At 50.1% G+C, this 24393-nt stretch overlaps 1 protein-coding gene and 1 long non-coding RNA gene across 6 annotated transcripts in view; one reads left to right on the top strand and one right to left on the bottom strand.

The window, feature by feature from the left end:
• TNR (tenascin R) overlaps window positions 1-15968 on the top strand; it is a 35471-nt gene extending 19503 nt beyond the window's left edge. Inside the window, exons 13-23 of the mRNA XM_017737439.1 lie at window positions 65-184; window positions 677-820; window positions 1469-1588; window positions 1887-2030; window positions 2693-2823; window positions 3801-3933; window positions 6927-7078; window positions 8014-8110; window positions 8879-9040; window positions 10618-10781; window positions 11208-15968. Coding sequence (XP_017592928.1) covers window positions 65-184; window positions 677-820; window positions 1469-1588; window positions 1887-2030; window positions 2693-2823; window positions 3801-3933; window positions 6927-7078; window positions 8014-8110; window positions 8879-9040; window positions 10618-10781; window positions 11208-11327 — 1487 coding nt within the window. The 3' untranslated portion in view covers window positions 11328-15968. The remainder of the gene's footprint in view (window positions 1-64; window positions 185-676; window positions 821-1468; window positions 1589-1886; window positions 2031-2692; window positions 2824-3800; window positions 3934-6926; window positions 7079-8013; window positions 8111-8878; window positions 9041-10617; window positions 10782-11207) is intronic.
• Window positions 1773-18593, bottom strand: LOC108447440. Of its 5 annotated transcripts, none has more exons than XR_001862993.1 (4): window positions 17403-18593; window positions 5418-5567; window positions 4835-5027; window positions 1773-2764 (listed from the first exon to the last, which is right to left on the bottom strand). It is a non-coding gene; the product is annotated as an uncharacterized LOC108447440 (long non-coding RNA). The 5 variants fall into 5 exon arrangements; XR_001862994.1 differs by having other exon boundaries at window positions 4835-5024; XR_001862991.1 differs by having other exon boundaries at window positions 4835-5567; window positions 17403-17476; window positions 17818-18593.
• Between the last annotated feature and the right edge of the window lie 5800 nt (window positions 18594-24393).

Genomic DNA, 24393 nt, shown 5'->3' with positions numbered 1-24393 from the left:
GCAGGCAGGGGGACGGGGAGTGGACCTGCCTCCCACAGCTTTCCTTTGTGCTCCATCTCACCAGGGATTGATGCACCGAAGGACCTCAGGGTGGGCAACGTCACCCAGGAGTCCATGATGGTCTACTGGAGTGCTCCCATCGCTGCCTTCGACCACTACAGACTATCCTACCGTGCTGCTGAAGGTAACAGGCCAGACCGCTCCTGTTCGTGCCCTGAGCTCACAGCTGCCAACCCTCCCTCCATCTGCTGGCCCGAGCATCCTCGCCCAGGCAGCATCCCAGTGCTCCGGGCAAAGTGATGAATAACTGGGATTGGCTACAGGGCAGAGGTTGGGGTGTCTGGGGTGAGCATGGGAAGGGAGCACTGCAGCCAGCTCGGCACAGAGGGGCACAGGGAATGGCCCCCAGCAGTGTGCCCTCCCCAGAGACGGTTAAATTCAGGGCTCAATCATAAAATCCCACCTCCCTCACCCACTCCCACTACCTCATCTCCCTTGGGCCCAGTTTTGTCTTATGCTCTGCCAGCAGAGTGATGGGCACGCAGGAGTGCACCTGCAGGCACGAAACCCAGTTACCTCCAGTGTCTTGTGGGCCTGCCATCCCCTCCCAAGCCCCTCCTGAGCCCCAGGGATGGGGCCAGCCGTGATGTCAAAGCTCTTGGCTCCATGTCTGCAGGGAGGACAGACAGTATGGCCATCTCCAGGGATGCCATCGAGTACCCCCTCCTGCACCTGCAGCCTGCCACCAAGTACGAGATCGGGGTGAAGAGCGTGCGGGGCCGGGAGGAGAGCGAGCTGGCCTCCATCACTGCGTACACAGGTGAGGAGCTCCTGGTGGGCAGGGAACAATCAAACAGTGTCAGGTCCAGCCCTGGGCAGGGCTGGCAGTCCCTGCTTACACTAATACTCAGGTGTCTGAGGGCAAGCTGGACCTCACACCAGCCAGATGCAAGCTGGAGATGATAAGCAGGGCTCACAAGGGCTCAGTGTGGGCTTTTGAAGTATGTCTCAGCAAAGTTTATCCCAAATATTCATGGGTAGTCATGGGTAAAAGTGATAAAGCTGTGTACCAGGCCCAGGGAAGCCAGAAACATGATGCTGGGCAATCATGACAACCTTTCCTGAACAGAGTACAGGTTTCCAGAAATAATCCCTGGGGAAGCCCTGTCACAAACAGCATCTGCTGCAAAAATAAAACCCTCTGCTATCGCCAGACTCCTCAAAACCTAAAGAAAACCCCTAACATGCCGGACTGTGCATCAAGAAAACAGTGGAAGAGCAGCCCAGGTAGCAGAGTAGCACAAGCTATGACATCTCTGCACTCCAGCTTGGGCAGCAGTAATTCCTGTGCAGGCACACGTGTCTGGGCAGCAGGGCAGGACATAGAACCACGTGCCACAAGGAGCCCTTCCAGTTCATAGTCTAGTCTCCTAATGCTTCTGACTCTCTGGCTCTCTCCCCCATGCAGCCATGGATTTCCCTCTGGGGGTCACGGCCACCAACATCACTCCCACCGAGGCGCTGCTGCAGTGGAACCCGCCGCTGTCGGAGGTGGAAAGCTATGTCCTCATCCTTACGCGCCATGCAGGTACAGCGGGGCTCTGTTCCAGCTCGCCTTGACCTCTCTCCCATCCCAAAGCCCAGGGCTCAGTGGGTGCCCTTCACAGAGGGAGGAGGGAAGGAGCCCTTGCCTTGGGTTTTACAGGAATTGCAGGAAAAATTAGACCATCCTTCAGCTTGAACAGCAGCACTACAGCTCAGCTGCTGCACAGTACCTTATGGTGTTTCAGCAGTAGAAATGCTTTTATTCATGAGGTCATATCCAGAGACACATTTTGGAGAGCCACCTTGGATGTCTACCCTAACTCTTCCCTTTTTGCTTACAGTTGCAGGAGAAACAATTCTCGTGGATGGAGACAACCAGGAGTACCAGCTGAGCAACCTGCTGCCCAGTACCACCTACACAGTCTCTTTGTATGCCACCAATGGGCCTCTCACCAGCCAGACCATCAGCACCAACTTCACTACTCGTATGTACAGTCACCTCCCTCACTCCTCACCCCCAGCCATGCACCCACCCCAGGAAAAGCAGCCAGCAAGGCTGAGCCAAAGCTCCTGTTACATAGCGTGGGCGTTGAGGTAGCCACATGCCAAAAGGACACAAAAACCAATCCCAAATACCAGCATAAGGGAAGAGTTAGGGTAGACATCCAAGGTGGTTCTCCAAACACAAGATCAGAATTTTAATCAACAAGCATCAACCATTATTTTCACTCTTTCAACATCTGTCCATCCATCCATCCCCCTCATCCCTTTCTTTCAGTGATTTCTACTGGATGTGGTTTCCTGAGCAGATGCTTGACCAGGTGTTTTTTTTGCCCAAGGCCATAGTCCAGAAGAACATGACAACCCGTTTTGCTCACAAGCAGCTTGACAGGTCCCACAGCACATGAATTTCCCAGCTGTTACCCTTAAGGTGGCATGCAGGTAGAGGAGGACTTCCAGAGGGTTTGCAGAGCTCTGTTCAAGACTGGGGATGGGTGATGAGGTCTTGAAGCTCAGGGTGAGGATGGACTTTGCGCTGTAGCTCAGTGTTGCGAGGTTGAATCCCAGTGTACCGGGTTGGGAAGCAGGGCTGAGGTGGTTGTACGTGAGAAAATGCACTTCCCTGGGTCCCTGTCCACTCCTGCAGTTTTGGATCCTCCAACAAATCTGACAGCCAGTGAAGTGACACGACGGAGCGCCCTGCTCTCCTGGGTTCCTCCTGTGGGAGAGATCGAGAACTACGTCATGACATACAGATCCACCGATGGCAGCCGGAAGGTGAGCGAGTCCTCACAAAAAAGAGGCTCATCAAGTCAGGGAATAACAAGACCATGGTAAAACGAGCAGGAGAAGCCAAACAAAGCAAAAGAATGATGCTCACCAGCTCAGGGAGACCAGAAGGGCAGACACTACTTCCTGCTAAGCAGGATGATAGGAAAAAGTAAGAAGAGATTGTCTAAGGCAAAATGTTTATGCACACCTGCTGGTATGGGCATAGAGGGGTTACCTGGGAAGTTTGGAGGAAAAGGGGAAATTCACAGCTTGTGAAACACAAGCAAGCTGAGGCAGGAGAATATTATTCTGCAGACAGAGATGCTAAAAAGGCCATTTGCCCTTCCTGCAAAAAGGAAGATAGGCACAGACAGCTAATTAATGCTGCAATACAATACAATTTGATTATGTAATGAGTATGTCCACATCTGCCTGTCTGGAGGAGCTGCAACAAACACTATCAGAAATATGTCATGGCACATAGTCCAGTTTCCTTTGCTGGTGTGACTGGCTCGCAGCAGCCAGAGGATAATAGCTTTGTGAAGGGGTTCGATAACGCTGTGTGGCACTGGCCAACACCCAGAAAAATTAGCATGACAGGAATCGACGGAGTCAGAACTGGCTGAGAACCAGGTCTGGCCAGCTCCATTCCTTGCACTGCTTGGGCAATCAGTCATGTCTTGTACCGAGGGCACACAGATCCCAAGAGAGCCAGGAAACAGAGCACACTGACTGCAAACCTTTAAATCTGTCTCCAAACCAGCCTTCTCCCACCCAAACCGTTCCGAAATGTTGGCTATATTGACTGATCTCATGTTCACTCAGTCCAGGGGTCTAAGCAGTCATGCAGTGCTCCTCGGCCAGGCTCCAAGGGCTGCAGTAGCTTGTGGCTTCCCTTCCCTCCTCACTTGCTCTTTAGGCTCCCCATCGCTTTTCTCATCTGTTGCTCTTGGTGTCTGCCTCCTTCTGGGACCCATGTACAGGAGCTGATTGTGGATGCTGAGGACACGTGGATCCGTCTGGAGGGGCTTTCTGAGACCACGGAGTACACCGTGCGCCTGCAAGCTGCCCAGAACGCCGTGCGGAGCGGCTTCATCTCCACCACCTTCACCACAGGTGAGGACTCGTGCTGCATCCCCTCAGACAGGCAGAGGTGAGCCCACATGTCATGATGGTAGGAATGGACTGCTCTTAGGTACTCTCCCTCCTCAGGCAGCTTTCCATCAGGATCCACAGAGAGGTACTTTTACGATGCTGTGACCCACAGTGCTGCTTTGTTACAAACAGTTAATGGCTGAAGGATCTATAATTCAAACACAAGACCCAGCCCAGGGGTTTGAGCTTCAGACCAGGAAATATCTACCAGGCCCTTTGCCTTGCCCATGTCTGTCCTCAAGTGCATAAACAGAGGAAAAAATACCCACTAAAATCAACAACATGTATCAACAGGTATGCTCCTGGGAGAGGAGCCAGCCAGTGGCTCCATGCTGTAGACATGATCTGATTGCTCACAAATATCAAAGAATCATAGAACACGTTGGGTTGGAAAGAATCCTTAAAGGCTGTCTAGTCCAGTCCCCCTGCAGCGAGCAGGGTCATCTTCAAGTTGATCAGGTTGCCTGTTGAATTTGACCTTGAAAGTTTCCAGGGATGGGGTATCCCTGGAAATACCAAGCAGGTGCATCTCCACCACCACCAGTGGAGTCTCAGACAGCAGGGCCAGCACTTTATCTAATCCACTGACTTTATCTAATTGCATTATTCCTCCCCACTCTAATTCTAGAGCATTCCCAATCCACTAAGGCACTGAAAAGATGGGAATGGTTTCCTTTCAAAGTCAAAAGGTGGGCATCCATAGTCACCACAACCCTCACAGAATACTTATGCTTCCAAGGATGATGCTTGCATGAGAATGTCACCATTGCTGCCATTCTCTGCAACCATTCATAACAGAAATTATGCAAAGCAAATTGTCCCTCATCCTCTTTGAAAAGCATGGCTAGCCCAGGGCACTTACAGACAGAATGCATCTTGTTCAGGGCTGAATCCAATCATGTTTTTCCTGGGCGTCAAAAGCACTGAGAGGTCTCAAGATGATGTCCACCAAAATTCCTCCCATCTGCGCTGCAAGTTCAGTTAGGAGAGTTTTCCTGGAATCTGCTGTGGATACACTTCCCCATCTCAGTTGCATGCAAAGTTCCCTTCACCTGCTTTTAAGAGATAACAGAAACTATTTACATCCACAAAAGGAGAAATGACTTCTCTAATGCATCTACAGAACAGGCTTTCCTGTTATTCTTGCCTCTTACACATGCAAATAAAGCCAGTACAATTCAGGCAGGTGATGAAAAAATACATGTGATCCTTGAGGCTGCTTGGGAGTCAGGGATGAAGCTGCATGGGGGTGACTTCTCAGGTGGGATAAAGCAGCAGAAACCCACTTACGTCAGGCAAGGAGAGCACCTTTTCCATCAAAGAGAAATGTCCTCAGACCTCAGCAACCTTAGCCACCATTGCCAGCTGATGCAGCACCCAACGCGTTTAACTTGCTTTTAAGATGAAGATAGGCATTAGCAACAAGTCTGTTTCTCCCCACTTACCCCAGTACCGATGAGACAGAACCAACCAGGAACTGTCACCAAGGCAATGCAATCCACGGACAGCATCTCTCATCAAAGCATCCGGACCTGGAATTCAGCTTACTCTGGCAATGCATCAAGGCATTTTGTTTGCAGAGAACAAGGACTTGTCTTTAAGGAGACCAGAAAAAAAGAAGGAAAGAAAACCACCCAGGCTTAATTTAAATTGTTTTGCTTCCTTCTGCTTGCAGTACACATCCCGGGATTCTTGTATTCCCTCTGACATATTAATGGTTCAGCCTCTTTTGTTTCATGTTTGTATAAGGTTCTTGGGGAATTGTATACAGATGACACAAAAGGAAGAAACAGATACAGTATTTATAATTTATAGTGGTTTGAAATGTCTTTCAAGGTCTCCTTGGCTCTTAAAGATAGGAATATAAATTAAGAAACAAGCAATCTCCACAGAGCTCAGGGGAGCTCGAAGTGGTTGTCATTGAAGAAGTTTTCATTGTTGGATACTATAAAATACAAACAGTGTCTCGCCAGACTGTGCTACAGACCATGAAGATGGGGGAAAAAAAGAGGGGGTGTTCAACATTTGGACACAGTAATGACCTCCAAGTCTTCAGGTCACAAGGTGGGGGGGGGATGTACCCATGTGGGAAGCAAAAGACAAGGGTTGTGCCTTGGTTCTATGGGGCACTACACAACTGTGATGGAAGCTTAGAAGACACACAGCTTAGAAGATCTGAAGGTCCCTCACACCTTCTCAGTTTGTTACAGAGACATCCTTGAAAACCACATCCACATTACCAGCTCTGCACTCATTTATTCTTTCATCCATATGTACCAACACCAAAGAAAAAGGTGTATTGCCCTCTTTTTTCTTACATAAGACAACACTGTTCCCAGAGTTGACACTGCAATACTGCCAGAAAAATTGTCATAATTAAGACTCTCCTAAACTCTGATCACAAAATAAGATGTTTCCTCATTAGAGAACACCTGTAGCACAGTCACACAGCCCATGCTGCCTATCTCTAGCATCTCACACAGCCTCCTTCCTGCTCAGTTTGCAAGTGACAATTAGTTCAGCGTGAGTCCACCATCATTTCCAAGGGCATGGAGAATCAGGAGAATCCCCCTGGAATGAGTAAAGTTATAAAACTTGATTGGAGCTGGCAATCCTGAGAGGAGAGCAGGTTTTGGTATTTTCACAGCTGTCTAAATATGCTGGTGACAGCTTAAACCCCAGGGTTTCAGACACAGTGCAGAAAGATGGTCCAAGAAGTGACATGCCTCATCATTCATCGTGATTGTTACCATGCACCTTTCCAATATAGGACATATGGAAGAATAATTAATATACACACACATTTTTTTCCAGTAACTCCTCTGAAGTTGACGGCAGGTGTAAAGTCTCACCGCCCCGTGGAATTACTTGGAACACAGAAACTTGTGGGGACTGAGGCATGGGGAAAAGGTGTCTCTTTGCTTGAATTTTGCCTTTTTATTTTGATTTTGCAGGAGGACGTGTCTTTGCTAACCCTCAGGACTGCGCCCAGCACCTGATGAACGGAGACACACTGAGCGGTGTCTACACCATCTCCATCAACGGGGACCTCAGCCAGCGGGTGCCAGTGTACTGCGACATGACCACCGACGGAGGCGGCTGGATCGTGAGTATCCACCTGGTTGTCCTGCATTTGTCCCCATCACAAAGTGACTGAGCCCCTACCAGCAAAGCACCACAGTGCACGGCAGTGACAGCAGGCTCAGTATCACACGCTTCATTTCCCATGCCACAGGGAATGGCCCACGCTCTGGTAATAATAGTTACACTTGGAGAAGTGCCCTTTGATTTATTTGACGTGTTTGCAGTGCTTCTGGAGAGCAAAATCTGTGAGTGAAGCTGATTTATTGCTCTAGAAATGAAATTAATGGCTGGTAGCTTTCACGGGGAATGATTCACGCTGCCCGCAGAAGGAGGGTGTCAGGCATCACCCCAATTGAGTCTGCACAGGAGAACTTCAGAAACAAATGCCTGTTTGGCTTCTGAATTGCACAAACACTGCTTGTCTTGATGTAGATGGACTGACAGTGTAAGTAAATAATGCCATGGTGCTTTGATCTTATTCATGTCAAACTCTTACTTACACACATTACACAAAATCCTGCCTGCTAGATGTATAGTCAAAACCAAAAAAATGGGCTTCCTCAAATGCTGATTTCTAGCCAGTAAATTTCCCTCTCACTCTGCTTCAGAGCACCCCCTTGGATATCACAGAAAGAGCCAGCTCAAAGCAGAATTATGTGCTAGAAAACCAGAGGCACCATGCATTAGCTGAAGCAGAAACCTCGAAGGCCAATTCCTTCCTATTCTATCACTGATTTGCTTTGGACATTATCTATTATCTCTTTGGTTTCTATATCTGCACGTGAATTAATTGCATGGCTGCAATTAATGCTAACTGGATGGGCATTGCAATTTTCTCCCCGACAGGTACAATGGAAAGAAAAAAATTATTTTCTTTACCTTGTGTGTCCAAAGCCCAGCAAAGCCATTTCTCATCTCCAGCATTATGATTTTCCCCCTGGTCTTCCTCCACATCAGGTCTTCCAGCGGCGGCAGAACGGGCTGACCGACTTCTTCCGGAAATGGGCAGATTACCGGGTTGGCTTTGGAAACTTGGAGGACGAGTTTTGGCTGGGTATGACCTTCCCTGGTTGCCTTTCATTGGTGTGTCAAACCTGAGTTCCAGGTGCACTGTGCTGCTCACCTGTGCCAGCCGTTGGCTCCTTGCCCTTCACCACATTCCCCTACATCCTCCCTCGGACAGTTTTCCTTCTGTTCATTCCCTGCCCTTCACATTGGGAAGTCATGCAGAGGCACAGCACATAAGACCACATTGTGAAGGTCAGCAGCTCCCTAGTTTGCTCCTTCTAGGAGAGGAGGTGGGTATGCTGTCAGTTTTCATGGGCCAAAACCCACCTTTGTCCTTTGGATGACTACAGGTTGCACTGGTGGCCAGAAAGTCAGCTGTCCAATGAAAGCAGGAAAGGAGTCAGTGGGAGACACAGCACAGGTCTGAAATTGAGTGTGCTGCTCCAAAACCTGAACATGAGCCAAGGGGACCTGCAGCATAAACACACCCTGGCTTGTACAGGAGCTTAACACAACATAAGTAGCACCAGGGCTGAACAGCTGAATCTTCCAAGCTTCAGCAGCATGAAGAAATCTGAACCTGGGCCTTGAACCCATCGCTCACAGCCACAGGGAGGTGAAGACTGAGTGAGGACAGAGAGCTCAGGCCCCAGCACTGCCAGCAGATACACACTCACCACAAGTGCTGCTGCTCTTTGGTTCCTCTCCTTGCTCTCATTTCCCACTGCTGTTTTATTTGCCTAGAGCTTTCCTTGTTTGTTCACGGAGCGGATGCGGGCACCAGGTCTCACTGGGTGTTTCATTGTCTCAACAGGCTTGGACAACATCCACAAGATCACGTCCCAAGGGCGCTACGAGCTGCGAATAGACATGAGGGACGGCCAGGAAGCGGCGTACGCCTACTACGACAAGTTCTCCATTGGCGACTCCCGGAGCCTGTACAAACTGCGAATTGGGGACTACAATGGCACTTCAGGTACAGCCTCCTTGCTGGCAAGGACCTTGGGAAATCCTGGGACTGGTTGGTCCAAGACTGTAAAGGAAATCCCGACATGGTATCTCACTTGTCTAGAGTGGCAAGGCGAAAACCCATAGTCCTTTCTGCCTTCCTGCAGTCCATCATGTAAACCAGGCTGATAAATCCCACTAAGGACACGGAATTTTCCATTGGGGATTAGGTATTTAATATCAGAGACACTGCTGTCCAAATAACCAGGTCAATCATCAGAGGTGTCATCTCACTTGGCAATAGCCACAGCTGGCTATCGATGTCGTGCTGGAGGCTGTATTTATCGCCTTTCCACAGCTATGGAAAAATCTGAAATCCTCTGAGTCACTTCCTCATGTAAAGACCAAACACTGCCCAGTTTTGCAAGGACACTGTCACACCTGCTTGCTTAGTTGATTCAAGACAGTTAGAGTTGCCCACCAGAAGAGAGTGGGTGCTAGAGGGAGGGCACAGGGGATCTCTTCCTCAAGAAGGGAGAAGGGGTAGAACTGTAGCCCCTTTATCTGGGATAGACGTGCCCAGCGCAAGCCTCCATGATGAAACTTCCACCATGTACTAGGTAGAACCTCACAGCACACCTGAGATGCAGGAATTTCCCTATTCAGTTAGTTGCCACTGGAAGAGAAGGGACAGGAATCTTGATGGTGTGCAAAAAAGCACTTGCTCTAACCTCACATCCCAGGGCACAAGGCATCCAACCTACTGCCAAGAATGGCAGTAAATAGTGTCACACTGACATGATTCCATCCCCTTTGCCATGCAAACTCTGCTTCTAGCCACCCAGACAAGGAGCTTCTGCTCCACCTTGAGCTAAGGGAGCCAGGGCTCAACAAATGGTTCATTGCCAAAAGGTTTCCTAGTAAGTCTCTCCATAGCTGGATTGCACACAGCCAGCATGGGTCCACTTCATATGTCCCTAGGGATCACCAAGGAGCATATTAAGAATGTCTCCTTAAGTACATCATTCAATTGACCATATTTTTCTCTGGCTTTTCTTTCACGAGTTATCTAGTGAGGAGGTGAGATGAGGTTAGAGGTTTTGGTGGGATAAGACATCACACACCTTCCAAAAGCTTCTTCCCCTTATCAAAAGAGAGAAAAGGTGGCCAAGCATCTTGGTTCAAAAGATGAATGTTTGGTCTCCTTTGAGAGAAAAAGCTCCCTTTGGCTAACAGGAAAGAAGGAGGCTGAAGGCGTCCTGAAGTTATATAGCAGAGCTAAGCCTCAGAAAACCACGGCTGCCAAAAGCCGGGGTTGAATTGATGTCTGAAACACTGAAATTCAAACCCAAACACATATCCAAGCACTTTATCTGACAAAGCCAAGAAGCCTCTATGATCTGCTATGGTCTGCACTGATCCTAAACAGACAGCAGAGGACCGCAGATGAACCAACTGAGAACAATTCCAGTTAGTTATTGCCAGACTGTCAGCTGCTTGAGCCATTGCTTGGCAGGCTACCGCATAACCAGAATATCCTAATTTCCTTGTGAAAAGGCCAGATAACTTGGACTCCATCACCTTTAATGGCACCTCTTCCCACAGGAGACTCCCTCACCTATCACCAGGGACGCCCCTTCTCCACCAAGGACAGGGACAACGACGTCGCCGTCACCAACTGTGCCATGTCCTACAAAGGGGCCTGGTGGTATAAGAACTGCCACCGCACCAACCTCAACGGCAAGTACGGAGAGTCCCGGCACAGTCAGGTAAGGGCAGAGCTGGCCTGAAAGCCTCTGCAATTTCTTCTAGGGGAACATGTCAGCAAGCCTAGGTTAGGGCTGGGGATGTGTGGTTGGTGCACCAGGGTCAGAACTGGTGGCACGACCCCACACCAGCTGGAGCAAAGGGAGCCACCTTCACGCCATCTAGGCTAAAGCTTTGTGCCCCACACACGCTGCCATCTGCTGTAGTGTGTTAGATTAAAAAAAATACCTACCTGAAATCTGATCAGCCTTTGAGCAGTGGGAGAAAACCAATCAAGCCATAGCAGTAGGGGAGTTTCTTGCTCCTGCTTTAGCAAATTTTTCCTTCTGGCTTCTCTACAGCAATCAACCTTGTTCTTCCTTCTTCTCCCACTCTAGTTTCTTGTTAGGGTCTTTCTTTACCCTCTGCCTTTCTCTCCCTCCTGCCAGGGGATTAACTGGTACCATTGGAAAGGCCACGAGTTCTCCATCCCCTTTGTGGAAATGAAGATGCGCCCTTACAACCACCGTAACATCTCTGGGAGGAAGCGACGGTCCCTACAGCTCTGAGCCAGCTGAACCCCTCCTGCCTCCCACCACCTGACCTTTTCTGTAATTCGTTTGTATTTTATAATATGAAAAGGGAAAAAAAAATTACTACTCGTCTGAGATAGCAACCTGCCCCTCACAAGTGCTGGAGGGAACCGTGGCACAGGGAAAGGCCATGGGAAAGGAAAGACCTCATTGCTTTGCATCTGTCCCAGAGAAATACCAAATTTCCAGCCTCCCTATCCCAATACTCTGGCCCTTAACATGAGAAGAAAGAGAAAGAGACAGATTTTTTGATATTTTTTTAAAAGATGTAGAAATCCCCAGCAAACCCTGTTAGAAATGTTTGTCACAGGGCTTGTGGCAGAAACTTTCCCCACAGGTACCTTGGTGTGGCCATTTCCACCCCAGTCATGGCCAGGGATGCCCATCCTCTCCCTGCCTCCCAGTCCCCTCCTGGCTGGGAGGTCCCAAGCTTCATGCCAACCTGTAGACTTCCAGCAGGCAGAGGCCCATCTCTCCCCTGTGTGCAGGCTCTGGACACATGGAGACTAAGGGAGGATGACCAAAGGCTCATCCCATCCCCAGTTTTCACAGGAGGGCTTGGCAAATATCTGCATATGTAGGCAAACTCCAGAGAGTCCATAGCTCATGTGTTGGTCCCACCACAAGGTCATCCTCGTGTGCATGGGGTGTGTGGGAATAAGAACTACTCCACCAGCCCCAACCTGCATTATCCACTCCTCCAAACTGAACTCAGCCCACTTCAGGTCCATGACATCTGCCTGGGTTATGCTGAACTTGATGGAGAAGAAAGGACTTAAATTAGAAGACTTAGGAGAAAAATCCCTACTTGTGGTCCTGAAATCTAGGACCCATTTCCTCTGTTATTTCTACATTCCATCAGGCTCTTTCTCACCGAGGTCATTGGTCCCAAACAAAAGAGTCTCAGAGAAGGAGCAGCAATAAAAAGATATGACACAACTGCAGCCCAGCCTGAAGCCAACAGCTGTCACAGCTCAGGTGCTCCTGTCCACGGGCCTCCACGCACACAGGGAATTATGACAATGCAGCTAAGGGGAGACAAGTGCAAGCTGAGGAATGCCCATTTCCTTCCTTCTCCTACACCATCCCTCTTCAATGCCATCACAAGAGGGACACAAATCTCAGTGCCTTGGTATTGCCATCTCTCTAACAGGAAATCCCTGGAAGGGATTCCATTCAGATTTTGGAGCACTTCAAGGCCCTTGGAAGAATTAATGAGTTCGCTCTTCCCATCCTTAACTTATCCTGTCTCAAGGAAGATGGACCCTTTGGATAGCTCTGTCTGCACCCTGTTGTCATCACCCCACCTCCACATAGCCCAAATGTCCACCATGCTCAAGTCACTGCTCTGCCAAGGGCTCTGATCAATGCTGGGCATTGTCACTGGCCTGGTCTCGAAGAAGGGACTCATCCCTGCATCCAAGGAGAATGCAGCTCATCGCTGGATTTGCAGCCAAAGGAACATTACAAATGCTAAACGCTGCTATTTGGTTTTATCACACTGAAGCTGCTTTGTCTCAAAAACATCTTTCAGATGGCAACACAGAGGCAGCTTTGCAGTAGCTTATCATTCAGGCCAGTGTGTCTTGCATGGTCACACTCAATGTCCTGATGTTACTCACTACGGCTGCAGAGCTGAAGAAGAGCATTAAGTGGGAAACACAACCTCCTTTTCCGTGCCACATACTGGCCCATGAAATCACAGCTAACACCGAGGTCAAGATTAGATACAGGGTCCAGTCCTTCATGTGGTCAACTTACAAGCTGACCTGGAGAAAGGATGCTCAGCAACATCTTGTATGTAAATGAGGAGTCCCTTCTTACTTCCCCTTGGCATCAAATCAGGCAACAAGGCAACCAGTTGAGGAACAGGTGAGTCAGAGGCTGCAAATGACCAGATCTCTTGCAGGACATGGCCACTGTCATAGATGGCAGCATGTCACTCCTCCTGAGCACCCAACCCTGCTTTAAGACCCAAAAGCCAACAAAAAGCAGCAGATGGAACTGATTAAAGCCTAAGAAGGCTTTTAGTAGACCAGCAGAGTAAATTTTTTCCCCAAACCATCAAGAATTTATAGGAAGAAATATCCTACAACAAAAGCTGTAAGGGAGCAGTGGTTATAACCAGCAGAGATTGGCAGTGGATGGTGCTGTTTGCTTACCTACCCAGGTGAAAGGAAGAGATGTCAGTGGAAACATACACTCATCATTCACACTCAAGCAAAAGGCAAGAAACCTCTCTTTTCAAAAGTTAAAATCGAAGAGAAAATCGAAGCTTGCCAAGCTTTTCCAGGAGGTTCAAAAGAAGATCCTCAAAAAGGCTGATTATTCTCTAAACAGGTTTGCTGACATGTATCTCTCCCTCTCTCCTCATTTCTGTCATCCCTTTTACAAGTCCTGTAACCAGGGTGAGTCAGCCCAGTTGACCCAAAGTACGAAAGACTCTTGGAGATGGTATCCACTCTTTCAGTGCTATTCTATATCAGTGCTGGTCCCTGACCTCTCATGTGATCCCAGGGAGATGCCTTTCCGTGCCATTGGTGAAAGACAGTCGCTACAATCTTTTAAAGGAAAGCTTCTACACATCATGGTTTTCTCCTGGTGATAACCCACCTCAAGCCCGAGCACATAACCAGCGATGATGACTCGGTCATTCGGGCCATCATCCCCTGTTCACATTGTCCATAAACAAGATACAATTTCCCAAAAAGTTATTTTTCTATATTGCCTTAATTTTTTTTTTTTTTTGGACAAAGCTCCTGCCAGCAGTTTCAAGCAAATTCGTGCTTAACGTTGATGCTACAGAATGGCCACATTGATTAAGTAGTACATGATTAAGTAGTTTCTTCTCACCCTCCATAACTGGATGGGCTAGTTCATTCTCCAGCTAGACCAGGTCTGGCCCTGAAATTCACAGAAACCAAGCCTAGATCTGGTGCAGTGCTCATCTTGAGAGACCTTGGCTCCAGCATGTGAATTGTCACTGGGCTCTGGTGGCTCCACTGCCGTCCTGGGTTTGTTCCAGAGCCCAAAAAGAAACATGAAGCTGTTACCCAAACCACAGCATCCACTGCAAGATGCCATTTCATGTAACAGGAAGCAGGAACAAGCACATCCAGTCCTTCACACAGCAGAACACCACGTGTGCCCATGACCCTCACAGCCTTTCAAAGCCACCTCTTATTTCTAACCCCAAAATCCTGGAGGGAAACACAAAGGAACTTTCATCTCTTGCCTAATTTTCATTTCCCTCTGTTTCCATTCTCCAAGACCACCTTCCCATTGCACACTGCACTGAAACATAACCAAAGAAAAAAAGAGTCCTGAAAGGAAAAGCTGCTTTTAGTAAAGTGATAGCATCTATAAATGAGTAATTTCAAGAAGGAGAGAGGCTGGGCTCTCCCCAGGGGTAGCTGGGTTTTGGTAGGAAGGTACCAGGAGAGGATCCACACAAAGGTTGGGGAAAAGTCTGCTTCTACTCCTTATCTTTGCATTACTTTACCATGGGCAACTCAGTACCAGCCTAAATGCACTCTTGCCTCCTTCCCAAAGCGATGCTTATCCCAGGTGAAGTGCCCGGGTTGGCTCATGCCACCTTTGCTCCCAGTGATGCAGCTGGTGAGGGCTCAGCCAGTGGTGTCCCCATCCCACAACAGGCTCAGAGCAACCTGACAAAACACAGCAGGAGCCAAAGTACCCTCCTGGTGCCTCACCTCCATGCCAGCATGTGACCTTCATCCCAGCCCAGAGCTGCCCTGCTGGTATGTCCCCACCACCACATCCTGGGGTGACCACACACCCCCTGTCCTGTGCCCCCCAGAAATGCCCACAAGTTTTGACTTTACCAAACACTGCCAGCAAAGAACTCTCACCCAAAAAAACCCCCTTTAATTCATGCTTACACCCACTAAGAAAGGGCTCTGTCCCAGGGCCAAACAAGAAGCCCATCCCTGTTTCTGCCAGCCAAGCACCCTGGGATGGCCATAAAACCCAACAGAGCCCCCTGGGGACCACCAGCACCTCCAGGGTCACCTTCCCCTTCCCTAAAATCCTGATGGTGGTGGTAGCTTCCTAAAATCCTGATGGTGGTTTTCCCCTTCCAGAGGGGAAATTTGGGATAAGTGGGAGGGAAAGGCCCTTCCCTTGGGAGATCCTGATGCCTAGACCCGCCTCAATGCCCAGCCTGCAGTTCTTCAGCTGTCAGTGGTTTCTCAGAAGGATGGTGACACAAAGACCTAAACAAGCAGCCCCCTGTGTACAGGCATTACCCTGGAAATGTGCTTAATACGTTAAAAAAACCTAAAAAAGATAAATAAGAAGGGAGAACAGAGGCAATGAAATGCCTTGGACAGGTTCTGATGAACTCAAACAAACCACTGCAACCAAATGAGGGGGAAGAGAAAAGTAAATAAATGCATAAATAAAATCTATAATATAAATAAATAATATATTAAACTACCCTCCCCACCTTGTAATGAAAATGTAGCTTGGAGAATGGGATCAGCGCTTGTTAACCATTGTTAACTAGTATTTTTAGTCCTGACCGCTCTTAGGCTATGTATAGTTCCTTTTTTTAATGCATTTTCTATACATTAATAAAAGATACTGAAGGAGTGAGCCGTGTGCCTGTCTGGGAGTGGGGGTGGGACCAGGGTCCTCGTGCATCCAAGCCCAGCAGCATTCCAGCCCCAACCGCATGCCAAGAAGGGACACACATGCCCTGTCCCTGATCTTTGGTTACCCCATGGGAGGAGCACGGGGGGCTTGTTAGCACAGATTCACATTCAAACCTTGAGGAACAGAGCAGCTGATAGACCTAGCACATGCAGTGTAACAAAAAAACAGTGGCAGGAAGTTTTGGGGCAGCCCAACTTTGGCTGGTGGTGCCATCTCCATCCTTGAAAGTGTTCAGGACTGGGCTGGAAAAAGCCCTGAGCAACCTCATCCAACCCCAGGGCTGCCTTGGGCAGAAGGTGGGACCAGAGACTCCCAAGTCCCCCCCAGGCCCAACTATGCTGTTAAAATAAATAGCAGTGAAGTGGCCATGAAGTCAGGTCAGCATGGTCAGTCCACTAACCACAGGAAGGCAGGGAGCTGCGCGTTGGCCTCAGCCCAGCACAAGACGTTTTGCTAATAAATTCAGCTGCTCCCATGAGCTAGAGAGGCTCTTGGCTCTGCAATCTGCAGCCAGAGAAAGCAAAGCTGTGGTAGGAATGCTTGGGAGCAAAGGGAAACAACCCCAAAATCTTCAGTCAAAACCATTTGCCTGATTTAAACAGCAATCTATTCCCAACATGATGGAAACCCCACCAAAAAACAGATTGGAAGGCTAGTTGCAGCAGAATACACTCTCAGTGGAAAACAACAACAACAAAAAAATCCTCTAACAGAACCCCAACACTGATGAGCAAAAATCTCTAGGACAAGCATGAACTTCAGAAGATGTTGAAATTCTTCTCTTATTTCACATGAAGACTTTACTTAAACCTCTTTGCTTAGAGTTTTCTCGTTTGACACGTAGTCAGACAGGATGAGAAAGCCTGAAAGCAGCTCTTCTGCCAGACCACTTCAATATTTTCTAAATTTGATTTCAGAGAGACAAAACAGAGAAGTCTGTTTCGTGGCAACTTCTCTTTCTTGCTCAGATTTGGGAGGCAAAAAAAGGAAGTTGTGAGAGAGGGGATGTCCCACCTTGGCCATGACCCTTGGTACACCAAAAGCCAAGAGTGAAGCCTGACGGGCTCCACTGTCTGGATTAAATGAACTTTTTTGTGTCTGAAGGTAGTCAATGCCATGGAAGACCCTTCAGGCAAGGCCTGTGCATGGAGGAGCTGAGGGATGGAGATGTGTTTGGGATGGGGAGGAAGGGTTACCTGTGCTGGTACTTGTCATCCCAGTCTCAAGCAGTTGACCCAGTCCAGGGTGTTTTATTTATGGTCCCTAAGAGGAGGCCAACACCTTCCACTGTGCCCCCCCACTCAGCATGTCTGGGGCCAAGTGAGGCCCCCAGGGACCTCCATTTCCTGCAGAGAACCCCCCCAAAAAACTCACCTGGAGGAAACACAGTCTTCCTATTGCAATAACTAATAACAAGAGGCAGGCATGTATCACGCAGAGGTCGGCACCTAGAGAAGGCAGGTACATGGGGAGCTGCAGCATCCCTCTGGATCGTAACCCGCCTCCCAACATCAGAGTCAAGGCCCAGCTCCACGTGTCAGATGGGATGAGAAGGGAGTGAGGGCGGGCAAAAGCCCTTTTCTAAATGCTACAAGTTTTGATTTAAGCCAGGGAAGGGTTTTGCCTCATCACGCTACACCCTAGGGAGCTCCTGCCCCATCACATGTGCCCACCACTCTCATCGCTCTGGCCCCCTCTGCCCTTGCACGGCTCACAGCCACCACTATAATCTAGACACAGTCCTGCATGTGGTGGGATCTCCTATTTCCAGCCTCTCCAAGAAGCATACCTTCCCAGGCACAGCACACTCCTCTTCAGGCACTTCCAGCCACCACATCCCCCCCATCTGCACTTTATACAGTGCTATTTCATCACAGCCCTCTTACCAAAGTCCCCTTTTTGCATGAGTGATGCTCAGGAACTTTGTTCCAACAGCAAACATCAGGAGGGTGCACAAAGGTCCTCAGCAAGGACCTTGGGCACCCATCCCAAACACAGAGCTCAAGCAACACATTCCCAACAACACATCCTGCAACCCCAGCCCAAAAAATCCATGAGGAAAATGCTGGCCCAGGAGCACAGAGCGTGGCAGGAGGAGGTGCAATGCCTCCAAGAGCAAGGCTGGAGCAGGTTGATGAAGGGGAAGCCTTGTGCCATAAATTCGCAGCTGCTTTATGCCTTATGAGATGTGATTTTGATAGCACCATCTTCAACATTCTCAGATTTTCATTTCCCCTCATAAGATGGCACGTGTCCATCATCCGTTTTAAAACTCTCATTCCCATTTTTATATTTTTAACTCCTGGGCCTGTGGACTCTAATGCTTAGTTATGTAGAATGTAAAACAATTTAGAGATTATCTCTTCTAAATTTCAAATCTAAACGCAGGGATTTAAAATTTTATTGATTTGTCCACTCTCTCTGGGATGAGGAGTGCTGTGAAAAGCAGCCTCCAAGGCTTATCTCCCTTCCGTGCACCATAGCCAGCAATTTTTCTGCTTGCTACTTGTTTCAATAAGCACAGAATCAATCCTAGAATGGGTTGGGAAGGACCTTGAAAGATCATCTAGTTCCAACCCCCCTGCCATGGGCAAGGACAGCTTCCACTATCTCAGGTTGCTCCAAGCCCTGTCCAACCTGGCCTTGGACACTTCCAGGTATGGGGCAGCCACAGCTTCTCTGGGCACCCTGTGCCAGGGCCACACCATGCTCACAGGGGAGAATTTCTTCCAATATCCCATCTAACCTTGCCCTTGTCAGTGTGAACCCATCCCTCCCTTGTCCTTACAGCAGCACTTCTCTCCCTTCCCAATAGTTTTGGACTGCTCTCTGCTGTCAGTAGGAACATCAAAGTGTGCAGCAGTCCTGTAGCAGGCTTCTCCCAGCAGCATGGCTAATCCTCTTGCTCCCACCCAGGGTATCTCCCCGGCACTGCTCCTCCACAGGAACCGGGGCTGGTGTGGCTGCTGAGCAGCAGAGCAGAGCACACCAGGATGTGGTGGGAACACAAACCGCCTCTGTTCACCACAACAGGCCTTTGTCCCCGTGCTGTCCCCTGCACTCGTCGATGTCACAACAAAAGAGGGAGTTAAGGAAGCAACTCTGCAAATGGTTATGAGAAAAACCCTCCCTAAAAGCAAGAGAAGGAGTGGGATGAGGTAGGAAATCCTCCCTCTAAGAATTTCAGAAGGCGCTGGAAACAGGCACTCGGGAGAGGAGCAGCAGAGGGGATGGGGCTGGAGGAGCATCGGGGCAGCACTGTTCCCTCACTCCTGGGGACAGGGTCTGTCCCTGCTCCTGGTCCAATGTCCCCTTGCTGCACTCGAGTCAGGCCAAAAACCAGATGGTATCTGCCTGTTCACCCCTTGTATTGGTTCCCCAGTCACAACTTAAGGCTGCCTCTGCCCCTCAAAATACGGCAACCTGCTCTCCCTTGCAGAGGGGCAGAAAGAGGCAAAGCACCCCAAGGAGACAGGTCATGGTTGTTTTTCCCCTCTTTCACCCACCACAATTTGCATTTCTCTCTCGGTTCCCTCCTGAGGGGTGGGTGAGCTCCCGAAAAGCTGCCCTGCCCAAGCCCTGACACCCAGCTGCATTCTCCCCACGGACCCCTGGTAGCAAACAAGATGAGGAGCAGGAAGACTTTGAACTGTGAAGAACAAAGGTCAGATAGTCCCACCCCCCCACCCCCCCAGGCAGGAGCTAAGCCCCAAGGGCAGCACAGAACATTCCAGTGCCTCCAATACCACCAGCCAAAATCCTCATGTGATCCTGAGCCAAGGGACATCAGCTCACCACAGATCTCCGGGAGCAGCTTCCCCCATGGGACTGGCTTATGGAGGGAAACAAATAATAAAAATAATCTAAATACTACTACTAATTTGACATCTGCATAGCATTAAAAAGCAGGATTGGCTCTCCCTGCCCACCTCAGCTGGGCTCTGGGGGAAGGCAGCACTGAGGGATAGCTGCTGATTGCTCCTCGGAATCGTGGGGCTGAGCCAGAGGAAGCACTGTGACAGAGGGGATGGCCGGCACAACCGGTTTTTCACCTAAAAATCCACCTTGGCAGATCAGATCCGACACCCATCCGGCATGGGAAACCCCTGCGGGTGGCTGCAGGAGGCACAAGCCACCGCTTCCTACAACTGGGGGCATATGCTGGTCCTTGGGAGGCGCCAGACCGTGCCCAAGTGCCACTTGCTCCTCTGCCTCTGGTTCACACCTTCCACAAATCCAGCCCTTGCATGCTGCCACTGACCCCATTTCCATGCTGGGGGAAGGAGCACCCCCATTCACCAACAGGTTTTCCCTCCCTGGCTTTCACATATCCCTGATCCCTGAGTGCTCCTAGAAGGGAAGGCACCACGTCATGCTGCCGGGACGCGCCCAGCCCTGGCTCTTTCCCCACCTCCCGGTGTGTCTCCCTCTCCCCCTTGCCTGCCACCAGGGCTGCCTGTAGGATTTCCTCAGGAAGGAGTTCCTGAAGGCTCACACACACAAAACAATCAGCTCTAAACAACCCAAACACTGAAATGTGCCCTGAGCAGACACATACCACCCCCTCCTCCTCCTCCTCCTCACCTGCCCAGAGGTCCCTCATACCGCAGCTTTCTCAACACACGCAGTCTCACATCAAGCAGTATTTGAGGAGGCATCCAAGGACCCCACCTCACGCCCTACCCCAGCATTCTTCTCGTCTAAGCACCAGGGAGGGATGATCCTGCAAATCCTGACCCACCTTGGCAAGCCCAGCTGCAAAGCCTCCCAAGTGATGGGTGGGCAAGAGGCACCCCCAAAAACCCACCAGCTTTGGGGCATCTTCCCTAAGAGCAGCATTTGCCCCCATCACTGCCTACATGGGACTTAGCCCCAAGACTTAAGGGCAGTGCCAAAACAGCCCGAGGTGGGACCCAGGTGGGACTGGGACACCTGAGCCCAACCTACCCTCAGAGCTCCCCCCTTCCCGGAGGGGACAGAGCCCAGTTGGTACCAAATGAGGGAGAGGAGGGGATGAAGCAGCTTCCCCCAAAACACCAGCTTTGTGTTTGTCCTCCACTCGTGCATCAAGAGTCACTGTCACTATCACTATCCCATCCCATCCCATCCCTGCTCCTCATTTTCCTCCAAAGCCAGAAAACCCATTGCTGCTGCTAAATACCAAGAGCTGCTATTTTTATCCAGTCCACGACCAGGGCATGCGTTATTTTTGGTGTTTAAACTGCAGGCTTTTTTTTTGTGGGAGGGGGAGAGGGAGGGGAAAAGGCACAAGCATGGGGGAAAAATGAGAGGAATGTTTCTCTGGGAGCCGAGTTTTCCATTGCTTACTTTAAGCCAGACTAGCGTCTGCAAATAGAAATCACCACCAGAGAGCAGAGGAAGCAGCTGGGGAAGAAAGGTGTGATCATGTCTGCAATCACTCTACCACTCGCCCCATCCCACCGTGCCCAGAAAACCCCAAATAAACCGACCCTGGGTATCAGCTGGGTGTTATCAAGGAGTGAAGCTCACAGCTGTGCAACAGGGCAAACTGGTAGCAAAATTGGCTGAATCCAATGAAACAAGGGAGAAGCAAGAGGGTCTTTCTATCTTCAGTGTAAAATGAGTAGTGTTTTCAAAATCAAATTAAGGGTTGAGGGGGACTTAGGAGGAAATGGAAGTTATCGGGGCACTTTTCGGCATGGGAAAGGCTTCGCATGGAAATAAGGATTTTGGGAAGGGTGGATGGAAAACAGGAGCTGGAGGTGGGATTTGATTTCCAGCTGGTCCTGGGCCTGGGCTCAGACTGACATCCCATGAGGTGACAGGAGCTTGGCTGGCATTGGCTCACTCAGTTCCTGTGCTTGAGGGGCACCAGCAAGCAGGGAGACAATCTGGAGCTGCAGTGATTCATCAGCGGCTGAGTCACGGCTTCCTCTCGCCCATTAAAGCTTCCCAGAAACAAAGCACGATTCCTTAGATCCCAGATATGCTGCATGCCAGACAGAACTAGGAGGTGGCAGGTTCAAAATTCCTGCAAATGTACCTTTTTTTCATGGAGCCTTGGCACACCTTGCTGCAGGAGACATCCACAGGGTCAAGCATCGAGAGCTGTTTGGATTCATTCAAAGCATCTCCTATGGACCACGATGGAATCATGGAACAGTCTGAGTTGGAAGGGACCTTTACAGGTCAGCTGTGAGGAAGAGGATGCTGGGGAGAGAGAATAGTGGACTGACTGATTATATCTGTGCATTCTTGCATTAATTCTAAGCTTCTTGAAGTCTATCTGATGCTTCCCAGCTCAGTTTAATGGCATCACCACCCTCGATGGCATCAAGACGCCCCTTCACAGGTAGCAGCATTCCAAGACATCGGGTTTATCAGTGCCCACCACCTCTGGCACATCATCACAGTGCTCCTGCCTGAAGCCAAGAGGCTGCCAAGGCACCATGTTCAAGGGGGCCCCTGAAAATCTGGGGAAGGTCCAAGGCCAGCAGCTCCTCCCTTGTCAAGGCCTCTGCCAAATTAAATCAGCAACACAAAAGTGTGGAGCCCCAGTGAGGCTGTTTGCCCAGGGAATGAAGCAAACCTCCCAGGTGCCAGGGACAGGCTGGGCTTTCACTTTCCCAAGCCCAGGGACAGGCACCCTGACGCCTAACGCTTCCAGACATGCTCACCCTTGGAGAGCTCTGATAATAAATATTTTTAGGCAATCCTATTAGAGGGAGTTCAAAGGTGGCACTGTGGTGTCTGGTGCTGTACAGTGGTCAGGGAGACTGTCAGCACCCAGGTGGCTTCTGTGTACCCTGGGAATGACATTTTCCTAGGGGGATTTGTCCTGACAAAACAGGGAATGGCTGCAGCTCAGTGAGGGGGGAGAGCTGGAATGGGGTAAGCTGGGAAGCAGGGGGCTGGGATAGGGTCAGGGGACAAGGGAGAAATAGGATGGGGTGAGCTGGGTCATGGAGAGATGGGATGGAATGAGTCAGGATAGGGTGAACTGGGATATGAGAAACTGGGATGCAGTGAGCCACAAGATGCAAAGCCCAGGGATCCTCATCCTGCAGCATAAAACCAAGAGAAAAGTTCCTGGCGTTAAGCAGCAAATCTTTAGGGAAAAATTGGTGTTTCCCACAGGAGAGTAACACCTTCCCCAAGGCTATGAGGAGGCACTTAGCACAAGCTGTAGCCTACAGTGTGTGTTTCTGAGGGTGTCTCACCTCTCCGACTGCAGCACTAGGGTGAAAGAAGCAGGAGGGCAGCAGAAGCTGGCAGCCAACTTGCCTACATCCCTCCACCCTCCTCTCTATCTCTCTTTCCTCCTATTCCCAGCACTGCATTGCTCCTGGTGCTGCCAAGTCACAGCACTGGGAACATGAGGCTGTTTCCCAGGAGCCTTGAAGGGTCAGATAGCCCTGGCTACCCCAGCTCGACAAGTCAGCACCAAGGCTGAAGCAGTAAAGCCAAGCCACTGTCTCTGGAGCATGAAGGAGGGCAAGGAGGGCAAATGTGGGGATTTTGCAATCCACAAGGACTCAGTCCAACCAGAAAAATTCCAGCAGAACATTTTTCTAGTCGCAGCTTGCCCAGCTGTCAGCATCGCAACACTGCCCTGGACTGGAAAGCAGCTGGGATTCAGCAATTCCTGGATATCCTGACATGGTGTTAAAAAAGAAATCCACCGGAGAGAAAGTAGCAAGTGAAGGGTGGGGGTGGCAATCCCAGTGGAACTGGGATCACAGCTTGAAAATATTGAATCACAGAATCATTTAAGTTGAAAAAACCCTCTGAGATCATGGAGTCCAACCCTTAAGCCAGCGATGCCGAGGCCACCACTAAGCCCTGCACAGCCAGGAGCGTCTTCCCAGGTCGAAACAGCCATCATTATCCATGGCTGTATAGCATCCATACAGCACCCTGGATGCTGCATGGACCAGGGGTAGGTCCTGGGGTGCCCCCTTCCCTGGGGACGCTCCATCACCTCCTGCTTGGCTGCAGTGTCCCCTTCCCAGGGACAGAGGGTGGCGTCAGGGCGGCGCCGGGGTGACCACACTCAGGGTGGTGGTGATGGGGTGCTGGGTGGAGGTGAGAGGGAGCAGGGTGGCAGTGGTGAGGGGGTTCAGGGCGGTACTCCTGGCACTGCTCTTGTGAAGCTGGAGCTCTACCCTGGCCTCCCCACCACAGCAGCGGCATCACCACCCTGCTGTCTCCCAAAAACGCTTCTGGGAAAACCTGGGCTGCACCAAAGCCCGGCGAGCGAAACACTCGGTTCCCTCCCTCTTCCCCACAGCAAGTTCGGGGCTGGCTTATGTCCCGTCCCCGCCTCTCTCCCAGCCCAAATTCCGCAGCCTGGCCCGCGCCGCACAGCGTGTGCCCCCCGCCG

Source organism: Corvus brachyrhynchos, unplaced genomic scaffold (genome assembly GCF_000691975.1).
Source record: "Corvus brachyrhynchos isolate BGI_N302 unplaced genomic scaffold, ASM69197v1 scaffold466, whole genome shotgun sequence".
NCBI lineage: Eukaryota > Metazoa > Chordata > Aves > Passeriformes > Corvidae > Corvus > Corvus brachyrhynchos.
This window is presented reverse-complemented; position numbering and strand designations above follow the sequence as displayed.